The 25,481-nt window shown below is 49.5% G+C and overlaps 2 protein-coding genes across 3 annotated transcripts in view; one reads left to right on the top strand and one right to left on the bottom strand.

Annotated features, from left to right (window-relative positions):
* The window catches only part of NT5DC3 (5'-nucleotidase domain containing 3), a 55,679-nt gene extending 49,490 nt beyond the window's left edge, over nt 1-6,189 (top strand). Inside the window, exon 14 of the mRNA XM_028121650.2 lies at nt 1,911-6,189. Coding sequence (XP_027977451.1) covers nt 1,911-2,163 — 253 coding nt within the window. The 3' untranslated portion in view covers nt 2,164-6,189. The remainder of the gene's footprint in view (nt 1-1,910) is intronic.
* A 2,314-nt stretch (nt 6,190-8,503) lies between these two features.
* Nucleotides 8,504-25,481, bottom strand: part of STAB2 (stabilin 2) — a 144,753-nt gene continuing 127,775 nt past the window's right edge. Inside the window, exons 60-70 of one of the 2 annotated variants that reach the window (XM_028121647.2) lie at nt 24,569-24,710; nt 20,572-20,705; nt 18,424-18,589; nt 18,173-18,279; nt 16,393-16,512; nt 15,478-15,618; nt 14,547-14,549; nt 14,039-14,146; nt 13,008-13,136; nt 12,025-12,141; nt 8,504-8,554 (exon numbers count right to left, since the gene is read on the bottom strand). In XM_028121647.2, coding sequence (XP_027977448.2) covers nt 8,504-8,554; nt 12,025-12,141; nt 13,008-13,136; nt 14,039-14,146; nt 14,547-14,549; nt 15,478-15,618; nt 16,393-16,512; nt 18,173-18,279; nt 18,424-18,589; nt 20,572-20,705; nt 24,569-24,710 — 1,218 coding nt within the window. The remainder of the gene's footprint in view (nt 8,555-12,024; nt 12,142-13,007; nt 13,137-14,038; nt 14,147-14,546; nt 14,550-15,477; nt 15,619-16,392; nt 16,513-18,172; nt 18,280-18,423; nt 18,590-20,571; nt 20,706-24,568; nt 24,711-25,481) is intronic. The other variant, XM_088025671.1, reaches the window with a different exon arrangement.

Below are 25,481 nucleotides of genomic sequence, written 5' to 3'. Positions count from 1 at the left end.
GCCCCTTTTGAGTGCGGCGAGCCCGCCACCCTGTTGCACCTCTCCGAGCCCGCGCGCCGTCCCCAGCACTGGCCCGAGGCAGCCCTCCTGTGTTAAGCTGCCAGGTGTGAACGGGACCATAGCTGTCGTAGCTACAACTAGGCATGGCTGCCACTAGCGGGGGGGACACGTGTGACATTTCCTTGAGCAGCAGCGACCTTTCTCAGACCTCCTGCTGTTGCCCTTGAACGCCAGGGTGGAAGGAGCTGTCCCTTCCCGCCCTCTTCCCTGCCCGCTTGACTTGCCCGTCTGCGCAGCCGGGGGCCCAGAGTGGCTCCTGGGACGGCGTGGGGGGCGGGCTCGGAACTGCCGTGAATTCTTAGGGCTCCTACAGCCCAGCTGCTTTTTTGTCATCAGGGATATGTGAGCCTATGTAAACATGGCAGGATCAGAATGTTTACTGGTGAGGAGAGCCCACCTGCTGTCTGGGAAGTTTGGCGGGTAGGGCATCTTAACGGAAGAGTTGTTGGAAAGAGGCCCGGGACCGTCGTGTTTCCTTAAGAAGGATGCCGTATATGCAGACGCTGTTTATATGACCGTTCCCCTTCGGCTGGGTTTGGGAGCAGTGGTCGCTGCGTGGGTTCTGGCCTCTGAGCAGTGCACAGCCTGCTTGGGGGGAGCGGCGTGGAGAGGGGACAGTCATCCTTGGGGGCTGCAGAGGCCACAGCCGTATTGCATTCAGTCCTTCCTCCTCCTCTTGGTGTTGGCTGCCTGGGGCTCATTCTGATTGGAATCTTATTCTCATGTTGGTATAAAAATGTTGCATGACTTGAGAGGGTGAGGGGAGGCGTACGGTGTGATTGGACTTCAGGCCCCTTGCCCCCAAAGGCCAGGCCTGGGCGCTGCCCCAGGAATCACAGATTGTCCGATGAAGAAGGAGCCACTTCACCATCAGAGATCCTGTTTTGGATTTAAGTCTCCAACAACCTCACATCTTAATGAGATTTTTCACGAAAAGTGTAAAAACCATTTATATTGCTCCGCTTGCAGACCTAGTGGAGTTTTAAAAATTTTCTACTCTGGTTGTCACAGCATCTGCTGTCACCATCTACTGGACAGACAGTAGCAACCAGCTAGTGGCTTGTGGGTCACACAGTTATGTATGTGGTTACATTTTCTGCTGTGTTTGTGACTGATTTATTAACAGTCAGGTGGTATTTACCCATTTTGCTGGACTGTTCTGAGTGGAGAGGTCCCAGCCGTCAGATGGTGTGCATATCGTGTGTGTGTGTGTGTGTGTGTGTGTGTGATGGGGTGTTGGTTTCCACACAGATGGACGCCTGCAGGGGTTAGAGCCTGGGGCAGGGGTGAGAAGCCTTGCCAAATGTTGTCCCCTGGGCCGCGAAGAGGCAGTGAGGCACATGGATCTGTGTAACAGATAGTGGAGATTTATTTACATCACTACCAAATAATCCTTCATTCCCCAGACATCAGAATACTTAAGAGTGTCTCATATGCCTTTACTTCTCTTACCGAGTTCTCACGATAACCTTGTAGAAAGGGGGTCTTGATCCCATTCTGTAGATGAGGGCGGTTTGGACGCTGAGAACATTCTGCATCTGTCCGTGTACCCCTCTCCTGCCTCCTCTGTTTTGGTTTGGGAAACGCGATGCGTCCATTTAGAGGAGCGTCCCCATTGAATCTGGAGCCTTCAGCACTGCTCTCTGGCTGGCCTAAGTGGGAAATGTGATCAGAGCCATGTTGATGAGTGGATAGGCAGACTGTTTTCCTGAGCAGGGCTTGGGGCTGCTCTGGGCTGATTTTCCTTTCAGATGAGTCCTATCCAAATAAGGTGATTTTGATTTCTTTAACTCAAAAAGAGACTTTTCTGAATCGTTTTCTGTTGCTTTGCTCTTTTCTTGCTGCTTTAGAGAAATGACCAAAAATTTCTTCAACACCCAGTTTGGAAGCTTGTTCCGCACAGACCAGAACCCGACCTATTTCCTGAGGCGCCTGTCGCGCTTCGCTGACATCTACATGGCGTCTCTGAGCTGCCTCTTGAACTACGATGTCAGCCACACGTTCTACCCGCGGAGGACTCCACTGCAGCACGAACTTCCCGCCTGGTCGGACAGGGCCCCCACCTTCAGACTCCCCCTCCTGCAGGAGGCCCACGCCAAGTAACCAGGTGCCCACCTGCGGAAAAAGCCAGAAGCAGGGACAACCCCCAACTGGCTGGACGTGATGGGGTTGACTTGTGTGCAAATGAGTGTTGCTTTTGGAAAAGATACAAATACGCCTTTTGGTATTCATTACCTTACGGAGACTCCTTCCACGTTGTTGAGACAGAAGCAGGCAGCCCCCCAGTTCCGCCTTTGCGTTTCTCGTTGGGGCGAGTGGCAAGCTTCATGTTGAAACCCTGCGATCAGCCTTTTTGTTTACCAAGGTACTGGAACGGGTGTCCGTGTTTCTGGGCTAGGTGAGCCTTGTTGATGCCATCTCTCAATTCCAGCCGCTGAAGTGTCGCAAATGTTCTTGACTCTTCCGTGGACAGTGGGCTGACCGTTCACGGGCAGTGAGTGCTGTTGGGGACCGCAGGGGCACAGTGCCGGGCGACAGTAAACAGCTTGTGGAAAGCTGATGGATGAGTCTGTGAGCTCCATAATAACATCCGTAACAGTATTGTACGTAGCCTCCAGTGCCCACATCATGTGGTACTAGGGCTGTGGCATCCTGGTGCGTCACTCGAAGGGAGACTCAGCGTCCCTGCAAAATCTTCTGTGAAAGAACAGAGAAGTTGCAAGTCCTTGACTCGTGGTTGTCCTCAGCTGAGGCCACTTCCCGGGGCCTGCCCCATGCTGGGAGCACCTGTGGGGTCGCAGGTGATGGGTGCGTCCACTCCTTCTGCGGGGAAGGAGGGTGAGGAGACCAGAGCTCTGCTTTACTGCAGAACCCGGCTGCGAGAAACAAGCAGGTCGGAGGAACCAGCGCATTTGTGGTGGCCCTCCCGGGAGTTTATCCCCCCTGAAAACGCCACCCACGTGTTAGTTTGATGTGCCCACTGGAGGACAAAAGATGAAGCAGGCGCAAAAAATGTCCTTGTAATGAAATGCCCCTCCCGGACCCCTGCAGGGTTGTGTTGGAATCTTGTTAAAACATCTGCATGACCAGCAGGGGAGGAGGAGGTGGCCCCATCACTCACTGCTTAGCTTCCCAGCCCTGTCCTCCCCTTAGATCTCCTCCCTGCCACGTTGGTGTGGCTATTTTGGGAGCCTGGGTGGTTTTCCTGAGGTGTGTGTTTAAGGTGGGAGAGGATAAAGGGCAATGGAAGCTAGGAGGAGACTTAGGAACGGCTGGCTCATCAAGCGTCTCATTCCTTTCTAAGGACAACTCGAGTGGCACGCATGCTTGTCCCCAGTGGATGCGGGTGGCAGGGCCCTGAAAGGGGACTTGTGGAGAGTGCTCGCTTATTCAGCATTTTATTGTGGTTAATGTATCAGAACCAGCTTCTGATGACATTTTAGCTTGGCATTTCAGAGAGCACCTGCCGCAATGCACAAAAGATGTGAGTTACACGGCTTCTGTGATGCCGTTCGTAATGCCCTTTAGACCCAGGAGGCCCGATTTGGCCCCTTTTTTTACTTCTAAATTTTGTTACAAACACTGTAGCCCATTCCTTTTCGGGAATGGGGTAGGCATTTTGTTTGCTGTGTGTTAGCTCCTATGTGGTTTAAGCATCAGAGGGTATTGCGGATGGGCATTTAATGGGTGCAGGTGGATGCCCAGGGTGCTTGGTGTTGGGGTCCTCGGCAGACAGGCTGTGCTCATGGCTTTAGAGTTTCTGCCTGGAAAAGCTGAGTGAGGAAGTAAAAAAGTTTTTTTTTTTTTTCCTCTCAGTTTTAATCTAATCAGATAGTCATTGATGTCTCCTTGGTGCCAGTTACAAGGTGTCTTGTTTACTCAAGAATAAAGTAGCGCTGTTTTTAAAACTGCTTTTATGGAGAACTAGGTTAGGTGACCCGAGCCTTGGGGGAGAAATAGATTTTTCTTGGAATGAATAATGAATTTTACAACATATTACCCATTAAGATTTCAGTCTCTGGGCCACTGAACGTGGCAGTATTGAGACATGCCACGTAGCATCTGTCTGAGCCGGGCCCGTGGAGCAGGCACCTGGCGGGCGGAACCCACACCAGGGCCAGCCACACGAGTCGGGGCAACCGTGTCCATGTGAAGGACAGACAGAGGCATGCTTCCTGTGTGTGCTCAGTCAAGATAGATTGTAACTGTCGTGACTCAGTTGGGATTTGGCACATGGCACCGGGCATTTTGTTCTTTCCAGTTCTCTGTGGTGCACACTGAGAGAAGCACAGTGGTACAAGGGAACGGAGTCTGTTTTCTACCGTTTAGAAAATCGGTTTGGAAAGTGAACAGAAGAAAATGGATCTGCACGTTGCAAATATCTCCCGTTTTTCTCATCGGTTAGGCAGGTGGTGCAGGGACGGTCCGGCCGGCCGCAGCGGCTCAGCGAGGCTCATGGTACTCAGAGCCGACTGCCATGGAAGGGCCCTGCACAACTGGTTTTGCAGTTGCTTTTATAGACAAAACTCGGCTTTTAAAGTATTTTAGGAGTTTGGCTTAGAGCTCCCTCTTTCCTCCTGACATAACCTCTTTTTTTTTTTAATTTTTTAAATTCTCTTCAGCTCCATTTTCTGCCATCACCAGGAATGCTATGTAACATACACCACCTGTTACTGATTTGGGCATTTGTCAGACTAAATTACTAGTTGTTTTGAATGCATTGGCCCTCTTAATTATTGGAAAGGAGAAAGGAGAAGTAATCTTCCCTCCTCACTAATTTAGCTTTGGGGGAACTAAATGGCTTTTCCTCTTCCTCCCAAAGGCCCTTTAAGCAGTAGAATGTGCTAAATATTGGACTTGATTCCCTGTGCCGCAGGCTCATTTGCTGCCAAAGATCCACTCGGGGGCCCTTGTCCAGAATGCTGTGAGACTACATTTGCCCGGAGGCAGGGTTCCTTGATTACTCTATTCAACTACTAGGGAGCCTGTATTTTGCCCTCTTAAGACTAATTTCCTTTTATACCAATTCTCTTTCTCTCTCTCTCTTTTTTTTGCATTAGCATTTGGGAGCCTGGCCTCAAATTTAGCTAACCTTTAACACCCTTGTGGGTTAAGGCGAGGCAAGGGAGAGAAGTTTCTCTCTTGCAGGGTTCCGCTGGTGTTGCCTGTAAAAAGGCCAGCGAGGAAGCACTTGGAGCTTTGCGGGCCATTTTCTGTCGCTAGGGCTCTGGGAACGGGCATGCTGTGTTCCATCACAACCTGATTTCCAAAAACAGCTGCAGGCTAGATTTGGCTCTCCGGCCATAGTTTGCCCACCCCTGCGCTAGTGGCTTGTGTTGGTGGCTACAGCACCAGGACTTTGCTGAAAGCACGCAGATGAACCAACTCAGAGCTGGGTGTGGCTGGGAGAGAGAAGTTCTGTAGGTGAGTGCGCCACACTCCCCTGCTCCCTGGGCATCCGTGCTTCTGTGGCCACTGTTTCTAGCACATGGCGTAACCGTTGTGTGTAATTGAACCGCCAGGCTCAGGCACTGGTTGGCCATCCCTCGCTGCACTGACTGGTGATTGTGCTCATAGAGCGGGATGGGCTTGGTTGCCCAGAACACCTTTCAGAACCGAAGGCCTTTTCCCCCCAACTGCTGGGTCAGCTGCTGGCTCCCCATCCTCAGCTGGTGGCCCTGTTTGAGAGCTTCCCCCACTGAAAGCCCTGCCTCAGACGAGGTCATGCCCGCTTCCTTGGAGCCTCCAACTCCAGCCCTGCTTCCTGCCCTTCTCGTTCCTTCTCTTCCGTTTGCAGGTGTTGTTCCCAAGAACACTCGCCCGAACTCGTCCCGCATGCAAACCTCACTCAGTGTCTGCTTCCCGGGGCAGCCAACCCGCTACAGCGCTTCTGTGCTTGTTTTTTTTTTTTTTTATTTAGCACCACAGGCTTGAACCCCAAGGAAACCGTGTTCCAAGTATTTAACAGAATGACAGAGTGTGCCTGTAGAATGGTCTCAGGTGCCATACGTGCGAACTAAGTAGACTTGCTATTTATTCTGGATGTGAATTTGCTATTTATTCTACATGTTGATTTTATGTGATAGGATTGAACTTCTTGCCAAATAAAAGTTTGAATTGTGTCGTCTAGCTCATTGTAAGTCATCTGTTTTTGTGTGCCTTAGTGGCAAAACCGTATCAAATTCTACTGTACCCAAAAAAGAACACCCCGGTGAGAAGGGGAGGAAGATGTGTGGTTCATTTCTCACCCCTTTTGTCCCAGCACCCCAGCAAGGCACACTTGCTTGTTTGCAGAGCCGGAAGACTGTGTAGTGAAGGCGCGATGGAAAGTGGGCACGAGCTCAGACTAGGTAGGCCCTAGATACCCGCCGGAACCGTTGTTCCCCCACAGGTGTTTCTTCTTTGACAGCCAGGAGAAGATACGGTCACCTACGTGTTTGCAATCAAATTGCCAGGAAAGCTAAAAATTGGAAGCTGTGTTTTAGGGGAAGAAAATACTGAATAATACGAAATTAAGAGGAAATGCAATGAAGTCAAATCACTACTGGGTTTTGGATAAATTTATAAATATTTTGAAAAGCTTATTTTTTAAAAACCGTGTATGTGTGTGCACGTGCATGCACGTGTATTTAGCCTCCTTAATGTCCTTGATGTCTCAATGTGCCAGGACCTTTGTCTCATTCACTCCTTCCATGGATGGCCTGCTGGTCTTCCTTTCAATCGCTTGCCTTTTTGTCCCTGTGATGGTGGTACCGGAGGACTCACTGGGGAATTTGTCTCTCGTTCTTTATGGGTAGTGATCTCCCAGAAACATGGCCTTGCTTTCATCATGGCATGTTGTTCCAGAGGAGACAGTAAGCTGTTCCTGTGCCTGAAACTGGGACTTCTTTTCCTTTCCTGGAGTTGGGAAAAAGCTTACAAGACACTGGAGCCTCGAGAATGTCTCACCTGACTCAGCAAAAACCCTGAGGACGTGGAACAGTTATTGGGCCAAAAGGAGAGTCAGACGTCTGCTCAACCCAACCTTTTACTTCTCTGTCCCAGCAGTGATTCCCAGAGCTGGCCAGTCCTGCCCCTTAGGGACCATTTGGAAGTGTGTGGTGGGTGGGTTGGAGGGTGTTGGTTGTCACGGTGATGGAAGGGCACTTCTGGCCTTTTGAGGGCAGGGGCCTGGTGTGGTAGACATCCTGCACTGCTTGGGCGAGTCGTGCACAGTACAACACTGTCCCGAGTCCACGCATCACCACTGGAAAGTTCTAGAACCATTTTCATCACTCCCTGTCCCTGGCAATCACTAATCTATTTTCTATGAATTTGCCTATTCTGGAAATTTCATAGAGATGGAGTCATACAGTATGTGGTCTTTTGCGTCTGCCTTCTTAGCATATGGCGTTTTCAGGTTCTCTCTGTGTTGTTGGCATGCATCATCAGTACTTCGTTCCCTTGTAGGGCAGAATGCGATTTCACTGAAGGGATATACCACCGTTTGGCTATCGATTCAGAAGATGACGGACATTTGGGTTGTTTCTACTTTCTGGTTATTATGAATAATGTTCCCATGAGAACACATATATAAGTTATCACGTGGACATGTTTTCCATTTCTCCTGGGTATATACTTAGGAGTGGGATTTCTGGATCACATGGTAACACTGTGTTTAAGTTTTTGAGGAACTGTCAAACCTTTTCTATGTGGCTGCACCATTTTACTTTCCCCCCAGCAACGTGTGAGGGGTCTGATTTCTCCCCATCCTTGCCAACACTTGTTATTATCTGTCGTGATTCTAGCTGCCCCAGTGAGCGTGAAGTGGGACCTCACTGTGGTTATCATGTCTTCTTAAACACAAACAAGCAAACGAAACAGAATTGAGAAAGAAGACTTTATAAGGCAGGTGTTGGCTAAATGAAAAGGCCCTATTTAGCCCCAGTAAGTGGATTTTACCTTCACACTTTGACCCTTCCTGTGGCAAACAGTATTTTTGTTTCCCCAAACACCAGATTTGTTCTGTTGACTTTAATTCTCTTCCATAAACATTTATTGAGCACATTGCATGTACCACATCCCGAGATACAAAGATGAATGAGGCAGGTCCCTGCCTTTGGATGCTTACAATCTAACAGGGAAAGGAGATAAGGTCATAGTGTTGGGGAGAATGTACTTAAGTGCCGTCTAAAGGTACAAAGGAAGGACAGTGGAGGGGTAGTCCCCCGGGGTTGGTGGGTAGGTTTAACATGGCCCCTCACCCACCGAAACAAAGTAATCCCCCAGATTAACCAAAGAGATGAGGTATGGCTTGAGTGCTTCATACTTTAAAGTGTGAAAGGACCTTACTTTCCAAAAAGCAACTGGTGCTGAGGATTCACAGTTGACAGCCTTTTTGAGGAGGCTCGGGTGGGTGGGCAGATGGCCGAGGGGGGTGGCTGGCCGCAGCAGGTCTGGGCCCTCACAACGCCCCCAGGGGGTCACTGTTGTCCAGCTGCTGGTCTTCGGCGTCCTGGAAAAGAGAGGTCTCTGAAACACTTGGGGCAGGCCCTTCTGCTTGTTGGATCTTTCTAGGCTGAGCATTCCTTCTGGCCCCTGGTCTGAGGCTTTGAAGGGGTTCAGAACGTGCTATCCCCAAATATGGCACCTTGGCAGTTTAAATATCTTAAAACTGAAGGAATTTTTGAAAAAACAGCAGAAGTAGGATGGTCACTCTGACCCTTCCCCACCTTGCCCCTTTTCCTCCGAACAGGTCATAAAACCCTCCCTGCACCAGGAGGAAAGAAGACGCTGATCACCTAAGAGACAGGAATTCGGGGCCCGGAAATCCATACAAACAACCTGGTTAAACTCTTTAGCTTCCTACTTAGTTCACCATGTACTCCCCCAAGCCCAAACCTTTGTCTTGTCAATTCTCCACAAATGTGCCGTTTCTTTGTATAAAAGATAGAAAAGGTTCCTGCTCTGGTTACTTCAGGTCTTCATTCTCTCATGAAAGCTCCCAGGTACATGTAGACTGTCCATAAAGTTTACATGCTTTTTCCCTGTGAATCTGTTAGATTACTTTTCAGATCCAGCCAGGGACCCTAAGAGGGTGGAAGAAAATGTCTTCCCTCCCCATAGCCTAAAATAATTCTTCTCCAAGTGCCCTGTGAACACGTGTGTGGTAGGAGCGTTGTGTTGGGAGGCAGGACGGTATGATGGTTCTGGGGGTGGTCCCTGCTGCTTGAAGCTTATGGGCCCCAGATAGATCATTTCCATTCTTGCTGTTTTTCCTCATCTCTAAACGGCCATAATAATATTTTCCTCACAGGGAAGTATGAGGATTAAATCAGATACTGCATTAAGGAAGGTACACGCACCCTACAAAAGGTGGCTACTAAGGTGATTACAAAAAACTGCTTTCTTCAAGTTAAACATTCTTTGTCAACCCAGGGTGGCTCTTGAGCATTTGAGGGAGTCCAATCAGAAACCGTACTCTGGAGGCAGCACCCATGCCCTGTGCTGTCTGCAGCTCTGATTGGCACCGAAGTGTTGCTAATTTGCATAAGGGATGTGTTCCGGATGTCTGGATTGGCCACAAATATTGTATGGGCACCCCACCTTCAACATAAAAGATAGGAGAATGGAGGACATCCCTCTGGGGATGGCACCCTCAGCTTAGGACTTCTGTTCCTGGAACATTTTTGCCGCCTGGCCTGATTAGAAAGGTTCATCTGACTCCTGCATTTGGGACACACTCTCTCCTGCCTCAGGAGAATCTTTCCTGCGTGGTGCGGACAGAGCCCTCAGAAGAGGACAGGCAGCCGAGAAGGTGTGAAGTGCACAGAATGAGATGGAACTCCGCACCACCCCCCCCCGCCCCCTGCCCCACCAGCTTTTTAAACGAGGTTGATTTCAACATAACAGTGCTTGCAGAAATGAACTACTAGTTAATAAATGCACAGCTGAACTTACCCTTTCAATTTGGATGGGGAAACTTTTACATGGTTTGATTAGAAAAACAAAATAGGATATGATCTGGTTATTTTTCAGTCTATTGCAAAGATATTAGTTCTGCTACCACGGGCACCGAGAACACAAGACATTTACGTTTGGTTCACTGCAGAAGAACAAAAACGTCTGTTGCACTATACGAGCTGAAAAATGGCACAATAAAATATTTCGGTAATGTTTCAGTGCCAACTTGCAAGAATGCGACAGCCATAATAAAGTCTTGAGGGGTGGGACAGCATATGTACATGCATAAAACAATCCCAGCGGCTCTTTGGCTTTGGTTACTTTTTTTTTTTTTTTAAGATTTTTATTTAAGAGAGAGAGTGTGTGAGAGAGAGAGCAGGAGCAGGGTGAGGGTCAGAGGGAGAAGCAGACTCCCCACCGAGCAGGGAGCCCGATGCGGGGCTCGATCCCGGGACTCCAGGATCATGACCTGAGCCGAAGGCAGACGACGCTTAACCGACTGAGCCACCCCATTACTTCTTTGTGAGGGTTCTAGACCAACAGCCCAGATTCAGGTGATTTCCTTGAACCTGAGTAATGCTGTCAGCTCAGTCTGCTGAGGTACATACTAGCTGTCAATTTTTCTTCATATAAAAGGAAGAATTAAATTTTATTCTTAGCTTCTCAGTCCAGACCTGGTGTACCTTCCACCTTCAGTGTGAATGGGGTACACTGCTGTGGGCTTCCCCTGGGTTGAAGTCAGTGGAGCTCCATCCAAGCTCAGGGATCACTAACTAGAAACAAATGTTTATTTCCTGGAATACCAGAGCAGAACATGTCCCTCTAGATATAAAAGACCTGATCAGAGTGAGACAGGGAAACCGAGGGACTCTGCAAAAATCTGCTTTTGCTCCTTTTCCTGCTTCTACTCTCGCTAGGACCTGCATCCCCACCGCACCTTCCACATGCCTCGTAATGCAAATAGTTATGTCTTCCTTGGAAGGGACAAGGAGTTCATGATTTCTCTAGAACAGATAACATCTAAGGAATGACCAGGTGAGAATGACTGGCCTAAGTTATCATATGTGCACTCCGGGCCACCAGCAGCTAGACAGCTCCAGGCCAAGGCCCCCTGGCTCTAAGGACTAACACCTGGGCCCTGGTCTTTATCCTAACCAGTTCTGGGATGCCTGAGGGGACATATACACCAGACCACTGTCCTCAATAAAAGCTCCAGACCCAGAACAAAGACAGGACTCATGCTCCTTCCTTCTCCTTTCTGAGTGTCCCAGGCGCTCCATGTGTACCTGCCCTCTCTGTATCTTCAGTAAACTCTGCTCTTACTTCCCGCTGGCTTGTGTTTGATTTCCATCCTGCTTGAAGCCACCGACCCTCTTGGCTGGTCCTGTGGGACCCCCTCTGGGTCCTTGGACCCAGCCTGCTGCCATCAAAAGGAACATAGTTCCAAAGGCAAGAAGCAGCTCTGACGATGGGCAGAAAAATTTTGGCAACCATGTAAAGAAAAGTTTATTAAAAAAAAATTTTTTTTTAAGTAGGCTCCATGCTCAATGTGGGTCTTGAACTCATGGCCCTGGGATCAAGAATTGCATGCTCTACCAACTGAGCCAGGCGGGGACCCCAACAATGTAAATATAAGTTTAAAGTGTAACATAAGGAAAAAAAAACTTTTTAAGGCCTGAGTCTTACTTTGCACTGGCTACCTCATAATGTTTGCAGCAGAATGCAGTCCAAGATTTCTTCGTGTGACAAACCACTTCTCACCTGGTCACGAGGTGGGGGGTGAGCTGCCTCTGCCCCCCTATTACCTCTGATTATTGGAGACGTCACCCCGAAGAACCCAGGGACACTGAACAGCCACATGGCTTCAGTCAGCTTGCGATACTGGCTTTTAGGCTTGTTGCCCCGAGACACAATCTGGAAATGTGCTTTCCTTGGTGCAAAGCTTTCCAATTGGATTTGCTGGAAGACCTCATTCTCGTGCTCCCCAACTGCATCTGTCCCTAGGTAAAGAGGCAAACTCACCATGAAGCGGTCGCAGGAAGGCTCTGGGGGAGCGGACGGGGTGCTCTCATACAAGGGGTTTGGTATATTCTCAGGCTGCTGCTTGCCAAGAGCTGCGACGTGGATATCCTCCTCCGACTGCTTGGGAAGACAGGCACAGGCTGTGTCCCCAGGGCAGGAGAGCCTCATCCAAGCTGGCGGGTAAAGCAAGCCACGCCCCACCTCCTCCTCTGGGGGCCTTTTCTTCTGATTTACAGTAATCACGTGTGCCCCTCTTAAGTGCTGGGCTCAGTGACTTCCTATGTCCATCCAAGCATGACGGCCACCCAAACCCGCACACAGGGTGTTTCCATCCCCTCCCCCTTCCCCAGGAAGCGTCCTCACGCCCATGCCCGCAGGACCCCATCCCACCGAGGGTAACTGCTCTTCTGACTCCTATCACCCTGGAGTGGCTTTGCCTGTCCTTGAACTTAGTAAGAAAGGACTCCCACAGCATGCACACTGTGGTAGAGATGCTGGAGCTTATGAATAGGCATCTGCTCTGCGAGGAGGGAATGGCCTGGGGGAGGCAACTGGAGGAGAGGCTGGGTGGCGTGGGGGCGGAAAGCACAGAGGGGAGGGTGCTCAGCTGCTGTGCTGCGGCCACACCCGGCCCCCGGGGGTCCCCCCTGCTCAGCCGAGACCCGCTGACCTCCACGTGGGCTCACCCGGCCCCCGGGGCCCCCCCCTGCTCAGCCGAGATCCACTGACCTCCCTGTGGGCTCACCAGTTTGAGGCTGGCTGCAGAGGGAGGCCTGACCGTGCGGGTCCCCGACCCTGTCCTCCACCCCCGCCAATCAGAGCGGGTGCCTGTCTCAGAATCCTCCAAGGTGAGGGGGCTTCTGGGCCCCTGGTGAATATGCCTCCAAGCCAAGCCCCCAGCTCCCCAGGGGTGAGCTCTGTGAAGCGGCCAGTCGGGCTGGGCTCCAGTCTCCCCCGTCACCATGTTCCCATGTCTCTCTTACCTCAAAACGCTGGAAGCCAGCTGTTCTTCGGTTTAGCCGAAAGTAAGAATATGCAGCCAAAGCGGCAGCTCCAAAGACCAGGACGGTAGCAAAGAATATCCCTGTTCCCACGCCGGTGTGCACTGAAGCCTGCCCGCAGAAAGGGGAGGGGTGATACTTAAACCCGGTGCCTTGCCCAGAGAGGAGAGCTTTCTGGAGCCCACTGCACTCTTGCTGGCCCGAGGCATCTGGGGCCGGTTGGGATAAAAATAAGGATAAGATAGCTAACATGTATTTAGCCCTTCCTACTGCCAGGGTCTGTCTAAGCCCCTTCCATGACATAATCCAGTTAAACCTATAAGAGCCCCAAGAGATAGGGGCAAGTATTACTGTTTCCATTTTTATATGGGGCGACTGAGGCCCAGAGAGGGTAAGTGCTTTGCCTAGTATCACACAGCCAATGAGGAGTAGAGGTAGGTGGGCTCGGAAGCCAGCCTGGCTACAAAGCTGGTGCACTTAACCACTATGCTATGGAGCTTCCCAGAAAACAGCTGGGCTCACCGCCCTCACCGCCCCACCCCCCACCTTTTAGAAAGCAGGATACTACCACCACCAACCAACCCACCCTCATATAGCCCGTATTGTGTGCCAAGGACTGTCCTAATTATTTTATATTTATCGACTCATCCTCCCAAGAACCCAGGGGTTGGCATTATGACCCCCCGTTTTCCAGATGAGAAAAATGGGGTCAGAGACTTGTCCAAGGTTGCACAGCTAATAAAGTGGAGGGGACACACCAGAGCTCAGGATTTCCTACTCCCCTTCCAGTGGCTTCTCTAATGGCCCATTCACTCAACAAATATCAACAGCGACAGGTGTTGTGTTGCTAATGCACTGGAGCAGGGGTGGGATGAACCAGGGCCTCAATCTCTGAGGCCACCTGTGGGAGGCTCCTCCTGTCTCCAGAGGAGAGGAGACAGAGCTTCTTGCTACAGTTTGCCTCTTAGGGAGTAGACATTGGACCCCCACCCCCAGGAGCCCTGGATACTCACCAGTGGGACAGGGGGTGCTCTTAAAGGCCTGGAAATAACATGAATGATCCCATTGGAGGCAAAGATGTCCCACTGCAGAATGGCTCTTCCATCAACAAACCTGGTCTCCTGGGGAAATGAGAGGGGGGCTGGTGGAGATCTGTGGCCATCTGCCTCTTTGCTCTATGTGGGCAACCCCTCTATGAAAGGAAGTTGCTCAGTTTCTCCCAGGTCCTGCAGCCCGGGTGTCAGGCCTATTGTTACCGATGGGCAGCACAAGACACATTAGTTGCCCTTGGGCTACAAGGCAGGTTGAAGAGCTGCAGGGAACCCAAGGGGCCATTCTGTCCCACCAACTTGTCTACCAGATGAGTTCAGAAGGAAAATGGTTTGTCCAAGATCACGTAGGTAGCATATGGCCAAACCTAAGCCTCTGGACTTCGGGTCCACTGCTCTGAACATCACACTGAGCTGTTAGAAAATGGATTTTTAAGTGATCTTATCCCCTGCTAATCAAAGCATGATCTACTGTCTTGTGGTTGTGGGCATCACCTGAGGGTTCATTAGAAATGCGGAACCTGAGGTCCCCATACTCCACCTGCTGAATTATTTATGATCTGCATTTCAGCAAACCTCTACCTGATTCAAATGCATGTTAAAATTTGAGAAACACTGGTCTAAACCACTAACTTTCAATAAAAGAAATCATCGATCAGGTAAATATTAAAAAATAATACTCACTTGGCACTTGCTACCGAGCACGCACTGTTCTCACATGCCACAAGCATGGAGTCACTGAACCCTCACAAGTGCCTATGATTCTGACAACGTGGTTGTCATGGTCATCACTGCCACCACCACCATCACCGTCATCACCATCACTAACATCACTCTCACGATCGTCAGTATCACCATGCCTGCCATCACCAACAGCATCACCACCACCACCACCGTGAAACAGAGGCAGAGAGTCAGAAAGCTTTAAAAATGGTTTCATGTGGGGGCGCCTGGATGGCTCAGTCGTTAAACATCTGCCTTCGGCTCAGGTCATGATCCCAGGGTCCTGGGATCGAGCCCCGCATCGGGCTCCCTGCTCGGCGGGAAGCCTGCTTCTCCCTCTCCCACTCCCCTTGCTTGTGTTCTCTCTCTCGCTATCTCTCTCTCTCTCTGTCAAATAAATAAATAAAATCTTTAAAAATAAAAATAGTTTCATGTAAAGTTCCTCATTCATCATTACCAGTTTCCGGGGCTGGTGGTCACCAGTGGTTTCCTCCCCAAGGGGTAGGGGCTGCCTAACAGCATGGTGTCCTACGGTGCGCAGCTAACACCGTCCCCGACTGCAGGTATAGTGTTTACTTTCACATTATAATAGTTGCCATCTATTAAGCCCCTACTGCACGCTGAGAGCTTTGCATGTATTCTCTCCAGTTCTGCAAGTGAATCCAGAAGATTTTTCATACCGGTTGTTGCTGCTTCTGGCTGGAGGTGATGAGCAGCTGACTTCCCAGCTTAGTCTGCAGGACGGTACCGTTGACAAGGTCATTGTAAAAAAAGATGCTGACATTGGCAAGGTGGTGCTCAATGTCCCGCCCAGACAGCGTCTGAGAGGAAAGGAGAAACATAAGAATGGTCTATAGAAGCCAGGCAATTTTATTTTTAATAATAAGGATGACACAGAAAAAAAAAATCACTTCTCATGGCCATGGTTTTCTGCCTCCACGTGGAGAGAAGGCATGTCAAGCTTCTCTCAGACTTTTGGTTGTCTGGGCTCTGCCAGAGGTGCACTTCCAGCTAGCTTGTGGCACTGAGAGTCGTCCTCAGGAAGGCTGGGTCTTGAGTGGGAAACTGTGGGCAGAGGTCCCGCTCCTCTCAGCCCTCGGGTGGGACAGGGCTTGCGGCTGCCAGAGCCTGCGGTCAGCCACCTGTGTGGAATTGCCATCCCCTCCACGTGCCCGGATGTGAAGAAGGCTAGTGGGGTGGACTGCCTGCGTCCGGGGCTCTGCTTCTTCACCCCTCCTGCATTCGTGCCCTTTGCCATGTAACTCTGAGTGCTTCCCACTCTGACTTTGGGCTCAGCTGCATGACCTGTTGGACCAGTGGCCTCTTAGCCAATGTGACCAAATGGGGGCTTGTTCCTAATTACCACTTGCTGCCAGCACCATAAGAACACGCCTGGGTTAGTTTTCTGGAGGACGGGAGGCCTCCGTCGGCCGACAGCCAGGCCATCACAGACCCGTGAGCAGGCCTGGCCAGGACCACAGCGGGGTGAGCTGAGTACCTGTGTAGCCACTGAGTTTTGGGGTGACTTGTGGTGACAGATAACAGATCCTGGTGAAGCACTAGTGTGAAGCACAGACAGCAGGCCCCCGCCTCACCTCGTTCTCCCCCAGCCCGCTGTTGTGTGGCACAAAGAGGGTACTGCGGGTCGACAGGTCCGTCAGGCGGTTCAGAAATGCCCGGCCTCTGGCTGAGCTGTTGGAATAGGCCAACACTTCCTGGGGAGAGGAAAGAGAGATCAGCTCTGGTGTGCAAGGGCTGGGGTGGCGGCGGGGCGGGGGGATGGGGGGGTGGTCGGGGAGGGCGGTCACGGGGCACCACCCATCCGGGAGTGTTCCTGACATCGGCCCCACCTCCGGCTGCTGTTTCTTCTGGCCGCCTCTTGGCAGAATTTTAGGAGCACTTTTTCTTTCCTCTACGAACCCTACCACATCACAGCCACATCACAGAATCAAGACCATTCTTAACATGGCCACCTGGGCAGTCCTTTGAAATCTAAGTCAAATTTTGAGTCTCCTCTTGTTGAAACCTCGCAACGGCCTGCACTTCACTCACAGGAAAACCAAAGGCCTTACGAGGAATGGCCCATGAAGCCCAAACCACCTGGACCCTGTTGCCCCGCTGCCCCTGGGCCCTTCTGTCCCTCACTCGGCTCCAGCTGCACTGGCTTCTTTGCCATTCTTCAGACTCGTGTGGCCACTCTTGCCTTTCATCCTCTGCCTGGACTGTTCTTGCCCCACGTCTGCATGGCTAACTCCCTTGCCCCAGGTGTCCTCTTCTCACCAAGGCTGTCCCTTATCACCCTGCAATGGGAACCTGTGGTGGTACCCCTCCCCCGCTCTACTCCCCCTTCCCCTCCTTTCCCCCCCAACAGGATAGATAATCACCTCCTAGCATTCACTACTATGTACTTATTTATTCTGCTTATTAGTTTGTATGTCTCTTTTGCTTACCGATATATCTCAAGCACGTAGTAGGTGCTCAATAAATACTTGCTGAAACAGTTTAAGAAACGTCACTACCCAGTTCGACTTTGTCGTGTGGACAGGGCCAATGAAGCCCAGAGAAGTTAATTAAACTGCTGAGGGGCACACAGCCAGTGGGTCTTGTTCCGACATGAGAATTTATTCCTAGTAACACGTGTTTATTGAGCACCTACTATATGCCAGTCACAAGGCAGAGAAAATCCTTTCCCTTAGGGAGCTTACATTCTGTGGGCTGAGTTATAAGTGCTCTGACGGGGTTCATGCATGCCCAGTGCAAAATAAATGCTCAAGAAATGTTATTCTTGATCGAGTTGTTATTATTAGCTCAGTTCTTTGATCAGTCCACTTCTCCAACTGGAGCTTTCTCTTCACGAGGCATAACTTGTAGAGTATTGAATTGACTGTAAGGATGGTGCTAAGTGCAGGTTGACTCCACGTTGATAACTGTCTGGTCACCAGGCCCGCCCAGCTAACTGTGCCCCACCCGGTCTGCGAAGACCAAAGAGCGTCTTGTTCCTGCAGATCAGACCCTCAAGCTGCTCTAGATGCAAAAAGAGATGCTCCTACTAGCTAGCCCCAGTGTGGCCGTTTCCACGTGGGGCCACAGGTCTAAGTGCTTTCATTATCATAATCATGCTAGGAGCCTGGGGCTGTCATCCTCTCCATTTTACTGGGGAAACTGAGGCCCAGAGAGGGAAGTAATTTGTCGAAGGTGGAGCCACAAGTGGCAAACCCAAGCTTCAAATTCAGGCAGTGTGGTCCACTGCCCATGCTCTTAACCGTGACTGTGAGCATGGGGCTTCTTTCAAGGACTCGCCTCTGGAATCACAGCCTTGAGGCAAGCGCTCCTTCCCTGAGGCAGAACCAAGCAGATGGGGTACAGGGTACGTACCATGAGGAAGTTCGTCAGCGAGGGGAAGGACATCAGGACCTGCAACAGATTTCCGCTGCACAAGAAGCCGTCTCCCACGAAGCCCACCTTGCAGGTGCAGTTCACATCTGGAAGGCAGGGGCACACAGGGTCCCACTCTGGTGAGGGAGGGGCCTGGGCTGCTCCAGCTCTCCCTTGGAGGTTGGCTGGCCAGGCTGAGGCTGCTCAGCAGCTGCGTGGCCTGGAATCCGAAGCGTAGCTGGGGTAGTTACCTTTCATCCGATAGCAGAAGACATCCCACATTTCACTCTTGTTGTTTCTTTGTCCATAGTCTATTATTCCAACAATGCCGGAGCCACAGTTCTGGGAGGCATAGGCTGTGGGGTAGGCCACCCGCCCACTCTCCAGCCAGCCTGCTGAACAGAGGTGGTACTTGGCCTGTAGGGACACAGACAGGGCCGTGGATCGACTACAATTTCCTATTTGGTGTGGGCTCCTTTAGTTCATGTCTGATTCTCCCATCAGACTGTAAACTCCATGGAGTCAGGGTTATGGCTCATTTTGTCAACTGTACCCCTGTGCCTGGAACATAGTAGCTGTTCATTAAATTTTTCTTGATTGATTCAGTGAACAGATGAAAGTGGTACCCTTTTTTTCTTTTGTTGCCCAAGTCCTTCACACTCATTTCTGTGTGTTCTCAAATTAAATTTACTCTTAGCCATCTACTCCTGGGGGCAAATTCTTCTGTCTGTGCATTGATAGAGCTCGAATTGATTTTCACCACCATGATCATCACCATCATCACCATCACCATCATCACCATCATCATCACCATGATCATCACCATGATCATCACTATCATCATCACCATCACTGTCATCACCATCGCCATCATTATCACCATGATCATCACCATCATCACCATGATTATCACCATGATCATTACCATTATCACCATCACCACGATCATCACTATCATCATCCTCATCACCATCATCACCATGATCATCACCATCACCATCATCACCATGATCGTCACCATGATCATCACTATCATCATCCTCATCACCATCATCACCATGATCATCACCATGATCATCACCATCACCATCGCTGTCATCATCATCACTATCATCATCACCATCATCATCACTATCATCACCATCATCACCATCATCACCATGATCATCACCATCATCACCACCATCATCAGTATCATCACTGTCACCACCATCATCACGATCATTATCATCATTGTAATACTTATTGAGACCTTACTCTGGGCCAGATTCTATTGTAAAGGCCTTTCCCTGTGTCAGCACTTTTAACCCTCACACCAACCCTATACAATAGAAACTTAAAAAAAAAAAGTCCCTATCTCATAATTGGCAAAGCTGAGGCAAAGAGGAGTTGGTAACTTGCTCAAAGTCAGACAGCCAGCAAGTAGTTAAGCTGAGATTCAAGCCCGAGCAGTCCATTCCAGAGCTCTTAATGTTAGAAACTGAATGTACCCGTCACTGTGCCCTATTACCTTTAGTCCTATACAAACATGCCAAGTAGCACAGAGGTTTCCATTGCCTGATCAAGGCTACAAAATCGGCAAGCAGGAGAAGCAAAAATTCAGACCCTCCAATATGCTGGGGCCTGGCATCCGAGGTTTTGTTCCTTGGTAAAGAAATGCCAGGTCTGAAGGAAGGCAGAGACTGGATGGTGAGGGAGGCTGGAGGAGCGGCCCTAGAATCATACTGTATAGGCAGTCACCTCCTCTGCACCTGCTGAGCAATTGCTAGCTGGTAACTCCAAGGTGCTGGCCTTTCCAAATAAGCAGGGCTTCTGGTTTTGGGGGCCAAGAGAGTAGCCTTCGCTAGAGCTCCATCTCCGACCTGGTTGCAGCCAAGAGCTGGGGCAATCCCCATTCATGACCTCCACAGCCCCTCCAGACATTTCAGAGAAACTCAGCTGCTTTGTGGGTTCAGGGAGATCCTAGGCCTATGGTGATGGAACGCCTTCTGGTTTTCAGCTGTGAGGCATGCACTCCCAGTCTGTGCTTCTGCCTTGGCTGTTGACTATCATGGAGTAAGGACTGCCTTTGAATACTGGATCTGCCACCTCTTGCCTGGGTGACACTGGGCACATTACTTAACCTTTCAGAGCCTCAGTTGCCCTGTCTGTAAAATGGGAATAGTGACGCCTACTTCCAGGGATGCTGTAAGGATGGACAGGGTTGTCAACAAAGCACCGGCATGGTGTCCGACACACAGGACATGTCTGATGGATGCGACGAATTGCTATCATTGCTCCAGGAGCACCCTCCTTCCCCTCCAAGAAGGCAACAGCCCAGGTCTCCCTCGTGTTAAGAAGAGGCTGCGCCTCGTCCCCTGCAGACCCTGCCTGCATGGTGCTGACTAACTGGGGACCACCTTCTGGGCATAGGAGAGCTGGTTGTAGGTTGCCATGCTTGCCGCCTCATTGGCGCAGGCCTCTCTGGCTTTGTCAAAGGTCAGCTTGTACTGGCCCAATGGGGAGCGGAGATGGAACACTCCGACGGTGGTATCTAGAAGGGAAAAGAGAGCAATTGTCCAGGTCAGTCCGGCTGGTTGGCAGGGCTCCCAGCAAAAGACTGGCAAAGCAGAAGACGAGCTGTGTCCCAGGGTGCAAACCATTTCCCTTCAAGGTATGTTGAAGCACATCATTTAAAATATTTATTTATTTTCTCATTATAAGAACAGCACATTTCATTGTAGAAATTTGGGTAACCCATCAAAGTAAGAAAAGAAATAAACAGAAATCACCTATAATCGTACTCCCTGGAAATAATCATTACTCCAGGGCTAACATTTTGGCGTACTTCCCCTAAAGAATTTTTACTTTCTTTTTTGGTAACTTTTTATTATGATATAATTTCATACTTTTCTAGTCTTTTTACCTCTTCCTTTACATGTCATATACAATATAAATGTGGCAGCATCTTGCATATAGAGTTTTTAGAAATCTTTAGACTTAACATTGAATCATTATTATTCCCCCATATTATAAATTTTCTCCAGCAACAGGATTTCCCCCTCACTACTTATAATTGAATAATTTTTGTGAACTTCACAGCCATGAAAAAATACTTTAAAGAGAGTTTTCGCCCAGGACTCTATGTTTTCTGATCGCCACTATGCCCTTAAAGTTTTCTCTAGCCATCTCTCCCCTAAGATACTGAGAGACTTATCATTTTTTCCTGGCTGAAATCTTTTTTAGCCAGACAATTGAAAGCAGAGACCAGAAACAGTTCAAGAACTGAGTTACATTTTTACATTGTCCAGTTCATTACCAAATGCCACTAAAAGGTCACTTTCTACACCAAAAAAGACCTAAGCTCAAGATCTTTGACCACAGTCCAGTAGAATATTCCACAGGTTGTATGATCCTGTCAGCCCTATCTAAAATGCAAACACTTACCAGCATAACAGTTTGGGGAAGGATGTATAGATGTTTTTCTTTGTCTTCTTGCTAAGGCAACGTGATTCTTAATAGTGCATTTGAGCGGATGTGTAACAGTACATTTGATCATCCTTGATTGTTAGATATGTGTTATTTATAATCTTCTATGATACAAAGTAATGCTGAGATGGTATGTTTATCTTTATTCCCTTCTTAGATTGTGTGTCTATTGGATGGGTTCCTTGAAATGGAGCTACCAGGTCTTGGCGTGAATTATTTTATGGCTCCCAGCACACATGGTTAAACTGGTTGCCATAAAGGCTGCACCAGTTTGCCTTCCTCTGAACTGGAAGAGTAGGCACTTCCTCCGGAGTGTGGGCTGGCTCCTGTATCCGTGCCCACAGGGAAAGCTGGGGTCTTATCCCAATGCCATACTGTCTTGCTAAGGGTAACCACTCAGCTTCAACAGAAGGTGGGTTCAGTTATGATGCTCAGTCACTTAGTAAAACTCCCAACACTTTCCTAGCATTCAGGAGACAGCAGAAGAGAAAAGCCCCCCGGAAAAGAAGAGCTGAATAGATTTCCCCCTGTGGGTCAGCTATGGGAACAGGCAGGACTGGCTGATGGACTGTGCCCTAAAGACAAAAGCCAAAGACTTCACACTCTTTGAGGCAAATGACTCACAGATCAACATCCCTGGTCCCAGCTGCTCATTTCAGCCCCCATCCTAAATAGCAACTGCCTATAGAATCCCTCTGCTTGGTAGCCTAATAGAATGTCCCCAACCAAGCTTTCAAATGTTGCGCCATGTTCCCTCCCATCTGCTTTAACCCAACCACCATGGGGTTTGCTCTCTTGAGATAAAAAGAGAGCACCACCCTCTCTGCCCATAGGAGTGCCCTGGGCTCACCCTTCTTCCTAGTTGAGACCCTGTTACCTTGAGGTCTTTGGCTTGACATCTTTGGAGTCTCCACCATAGTCCCAGGCCTCTATTAGGCTTCTCTAATGAGTCCATCTCTCATCTTACCCAGAGATCTTTCCCATCTCCGACTATTGTTCAAAATATTTTTTTTTACAGTGGTAAATATACATAACATACAATTTACTTTTTTGACCATCTTAAGGGTAAAATTCAGTGGTGTTAAGTAGATTTACAAGTTATGCAACCATCACCACTATCCATTTCTAGAATGTTTCCATCATTCCAAACAGAAACGTGGTCACCATCAAATCGTGACTCTCCATCCCCCTTCCCACAGCCCCTGGTAATCTCTAGTCTACTTTCTGTCTCTATGAATTTGCCTGTTACATAGATCCCTTGCATATGTCCACAATATTTGTCCTGTGGTGTCTGGTTTATTTCACATGGCATAATGTTTTCAAGTTTCATTCATGTTACAGCACATGCCAGAGTTTCCTTCCTTTTCCAGGACCAGATAATATCCCACTGCAGGGATAGGCTACAGTGTATTTATCCATTCATTTGTCGATGGACACTAGTGTTGTTTCCACTTTTTGGTGGAACATGGGTGTACACGTATCTGTTCAAGTCCCTGCTTTCAGTTTTTTTCTATTCTTGCTCTCTCTCATTTCAGTTGAACCATCAGCACGAGATAAACTGCTGTCTTCTGTTTTGTGATTTGTCTTTCCTTGTCTTCTCAATTTAAAAAATTTCTTCAGCTACAGTGGGAATCCCCTTGCAAGGAGACAATGTCATATATCCTGTGTATTTTCCTTGCTTACGCTTCTTCTATCTCATCCCCAAAAGGGACTTGAGGTGTCTTAGGATTCTGTCCATGTTATGGACTGCATGTTTGTGTCCCCCCAGATTCATCGGTTGAAATGTTAACTCCCAGTGTGTTGGTATCAGGAGGTGGGGCCATTGGGAGGTAATTAGGTCATGAGGTTTCGGAAAGCCCTCTTGCATGGGGTTAGTGTGTGTGTGTGTATTTAAAGTAATCTCTACACCCATCATGGGGCTCAAACTCACAACCCCAAGATCAAGAGGCGCATGCTCTACTGAGCCAGCCCCATGTCCCAGATTAATGCCCTTATAAAAGGGACCCCAGAGAGCTTCCTAGCCCCTTCTGCTGTGAGAAGACAGCAGTCTGAACCTGGAAGAGGGCCCTCCCTAGAAGCTGACCATGCTGGCACCCTGATCTTGGACTTCCAGACTCCAGAACGGCGAGAAACACATTTCTGTTGTTTTTAAGCCACCCAGTCAATGGTAGCAATCCAAATGGATTAAGACAGTACGTAACAGGTGTTAACTCAATAGTTATTATTGAGATATGTAAAAACTGCCTCATGAGAATTACCATGTCTCTAAAACAACCCCATACCAGTCAGAGACACGCAATAAACGCTGATCGGCCGTAGTACGTAATGCCCCGAGTCGCTCTCTGAACCCCTGCAGTCCCTCCCTGCCCTGGCTCAGAATGATGTCCCTGGGTCCTTCGTGGATTTCCTCCATGAGGTTTCAAGATGCCCTATCACCTGCACCTCTGCACGTCCCATTTGGCTTTCCACTTTGTTGTGTGTTGTGATTCCTAGTTTTATGACCCCTGTGGTTTTATTACAAGCCATTCAGATCAGCCTTGGAGGAGAATGCCCTACCTGCCTATCAAGTTGTATTATCAAAACAACTGCTGAGAAGTTGCATCTACACATGGCAGGTGCTTCCTCTTTCTTATTTAAACCCTAAACTATGCTCCTTAGATTCAGTTCCAGTCGATGGTTGCTAAGCAACTTGGGGAAAGCATGTATCAGGAAAATTCACGACAGATGACCTTTACGCTCCCTCCTGGTTCTAAGGCTCCGGGTCCAGATGCGAGTGTTTCCGGTCCTCTGCCATCGAAGCCTGCTCCCCCCTGGGCACTGGGTCCTGGGCAATGAGCGGGCTGTTTGGCCTGGTTTTTAATTCCGTTCCTGTTCGCTTTTGCAGGAGTCCCTTCCCCAAGCCTGAAGGCAGCCCCCAGCCACACTGACCTTGGAAGTGGAGGTCGGCGCAGTTGGCATCAGCGTGGCACTGCCCGTTGTCCTGCAAACAGCGATCGATGGGCCGCTGCTCCGGCTCACAGTCTATCCCGTCTCCCACGTAATGACTTTTACATTCACACTTGTGCTTGCCCTGTGGGGAGAGCCGAAAAGATGAGAAGCCCCTTTTCTAGGGCCCCAGGACCCCTATGTGCTCTGTGGGCCCCCATCCAGTTCGGGAGATGCTCAGAAGCACCAGGAAAATGCCTCGCCTGTAAATAGTGGCAGTTAAGTCACGGCCACGTCTCATGTTTGTACAGGCTCATGACGAAATGTCCTCTCAGCTCAAATTTCGTTTCCTCGGAGAGAGTGTCCCTGACCCATTAAATAAAGCAACTCTCCCCGTCCCTTCTATCACACTGGCCCAATTTATGTTCTTCCTGACTCTTGGTGCTTTCTGGAAGTATCTCCTGCACCTATTCCTGCACAGAGCATTGCCCCTCTCCCCACACGTTTCAATGCTACGTCCCTGGCCCCGACAACAGTACACAGTAGGTCCCTGATGACCCCTTGCCGAATCAATGAATGATCTTACTTAATCCCCACAACAATTCTCTGAGGGCTGTATTTTTATTAGGCTCACCTGGCAAAAGAGGAAACGGAGGCTCGGAGAAATCAAGTAGCTGGCCCCAGGTTAGAGTGTAAGTGCGGGAGCTAGGACTCAGAGAGTGACTCTAAGTTCACACTTAATGACCGTAATGGACATTATCTTCCACCGTCTTCTCTTCCCAACAGATAAACTGGGCACCAGGGCACTGATCCTATTCTAAAAAGACTTGAGTGGGTGCCCAAACCTGCACTTTCCCCCCACTTCTTGCCGACATTTTTCGTTTTAATAAACTTTTTACTTTGGATAATTCTAGAT

Source organism: Eumetopias jubatus, unplaced genomic scaffold (assembly GCF_037043125.1).
Source record: "Eumetopias jubatus isolate StellerSeaLion01/CBP00866 unplaced genomic scaffold, mEumJub1_p1.0 scaffold_8, whole genome shotgun sequence".
Lineage (NCBI taxonomy): Eukaryota > Metazoa > Chordata > Mammalia > Carnivora > Otariidae > Eumetopias > Eumetopias jubatus.
This window is presented reverse-complemented; position numbering and strand designations above follow the sequence as displayed.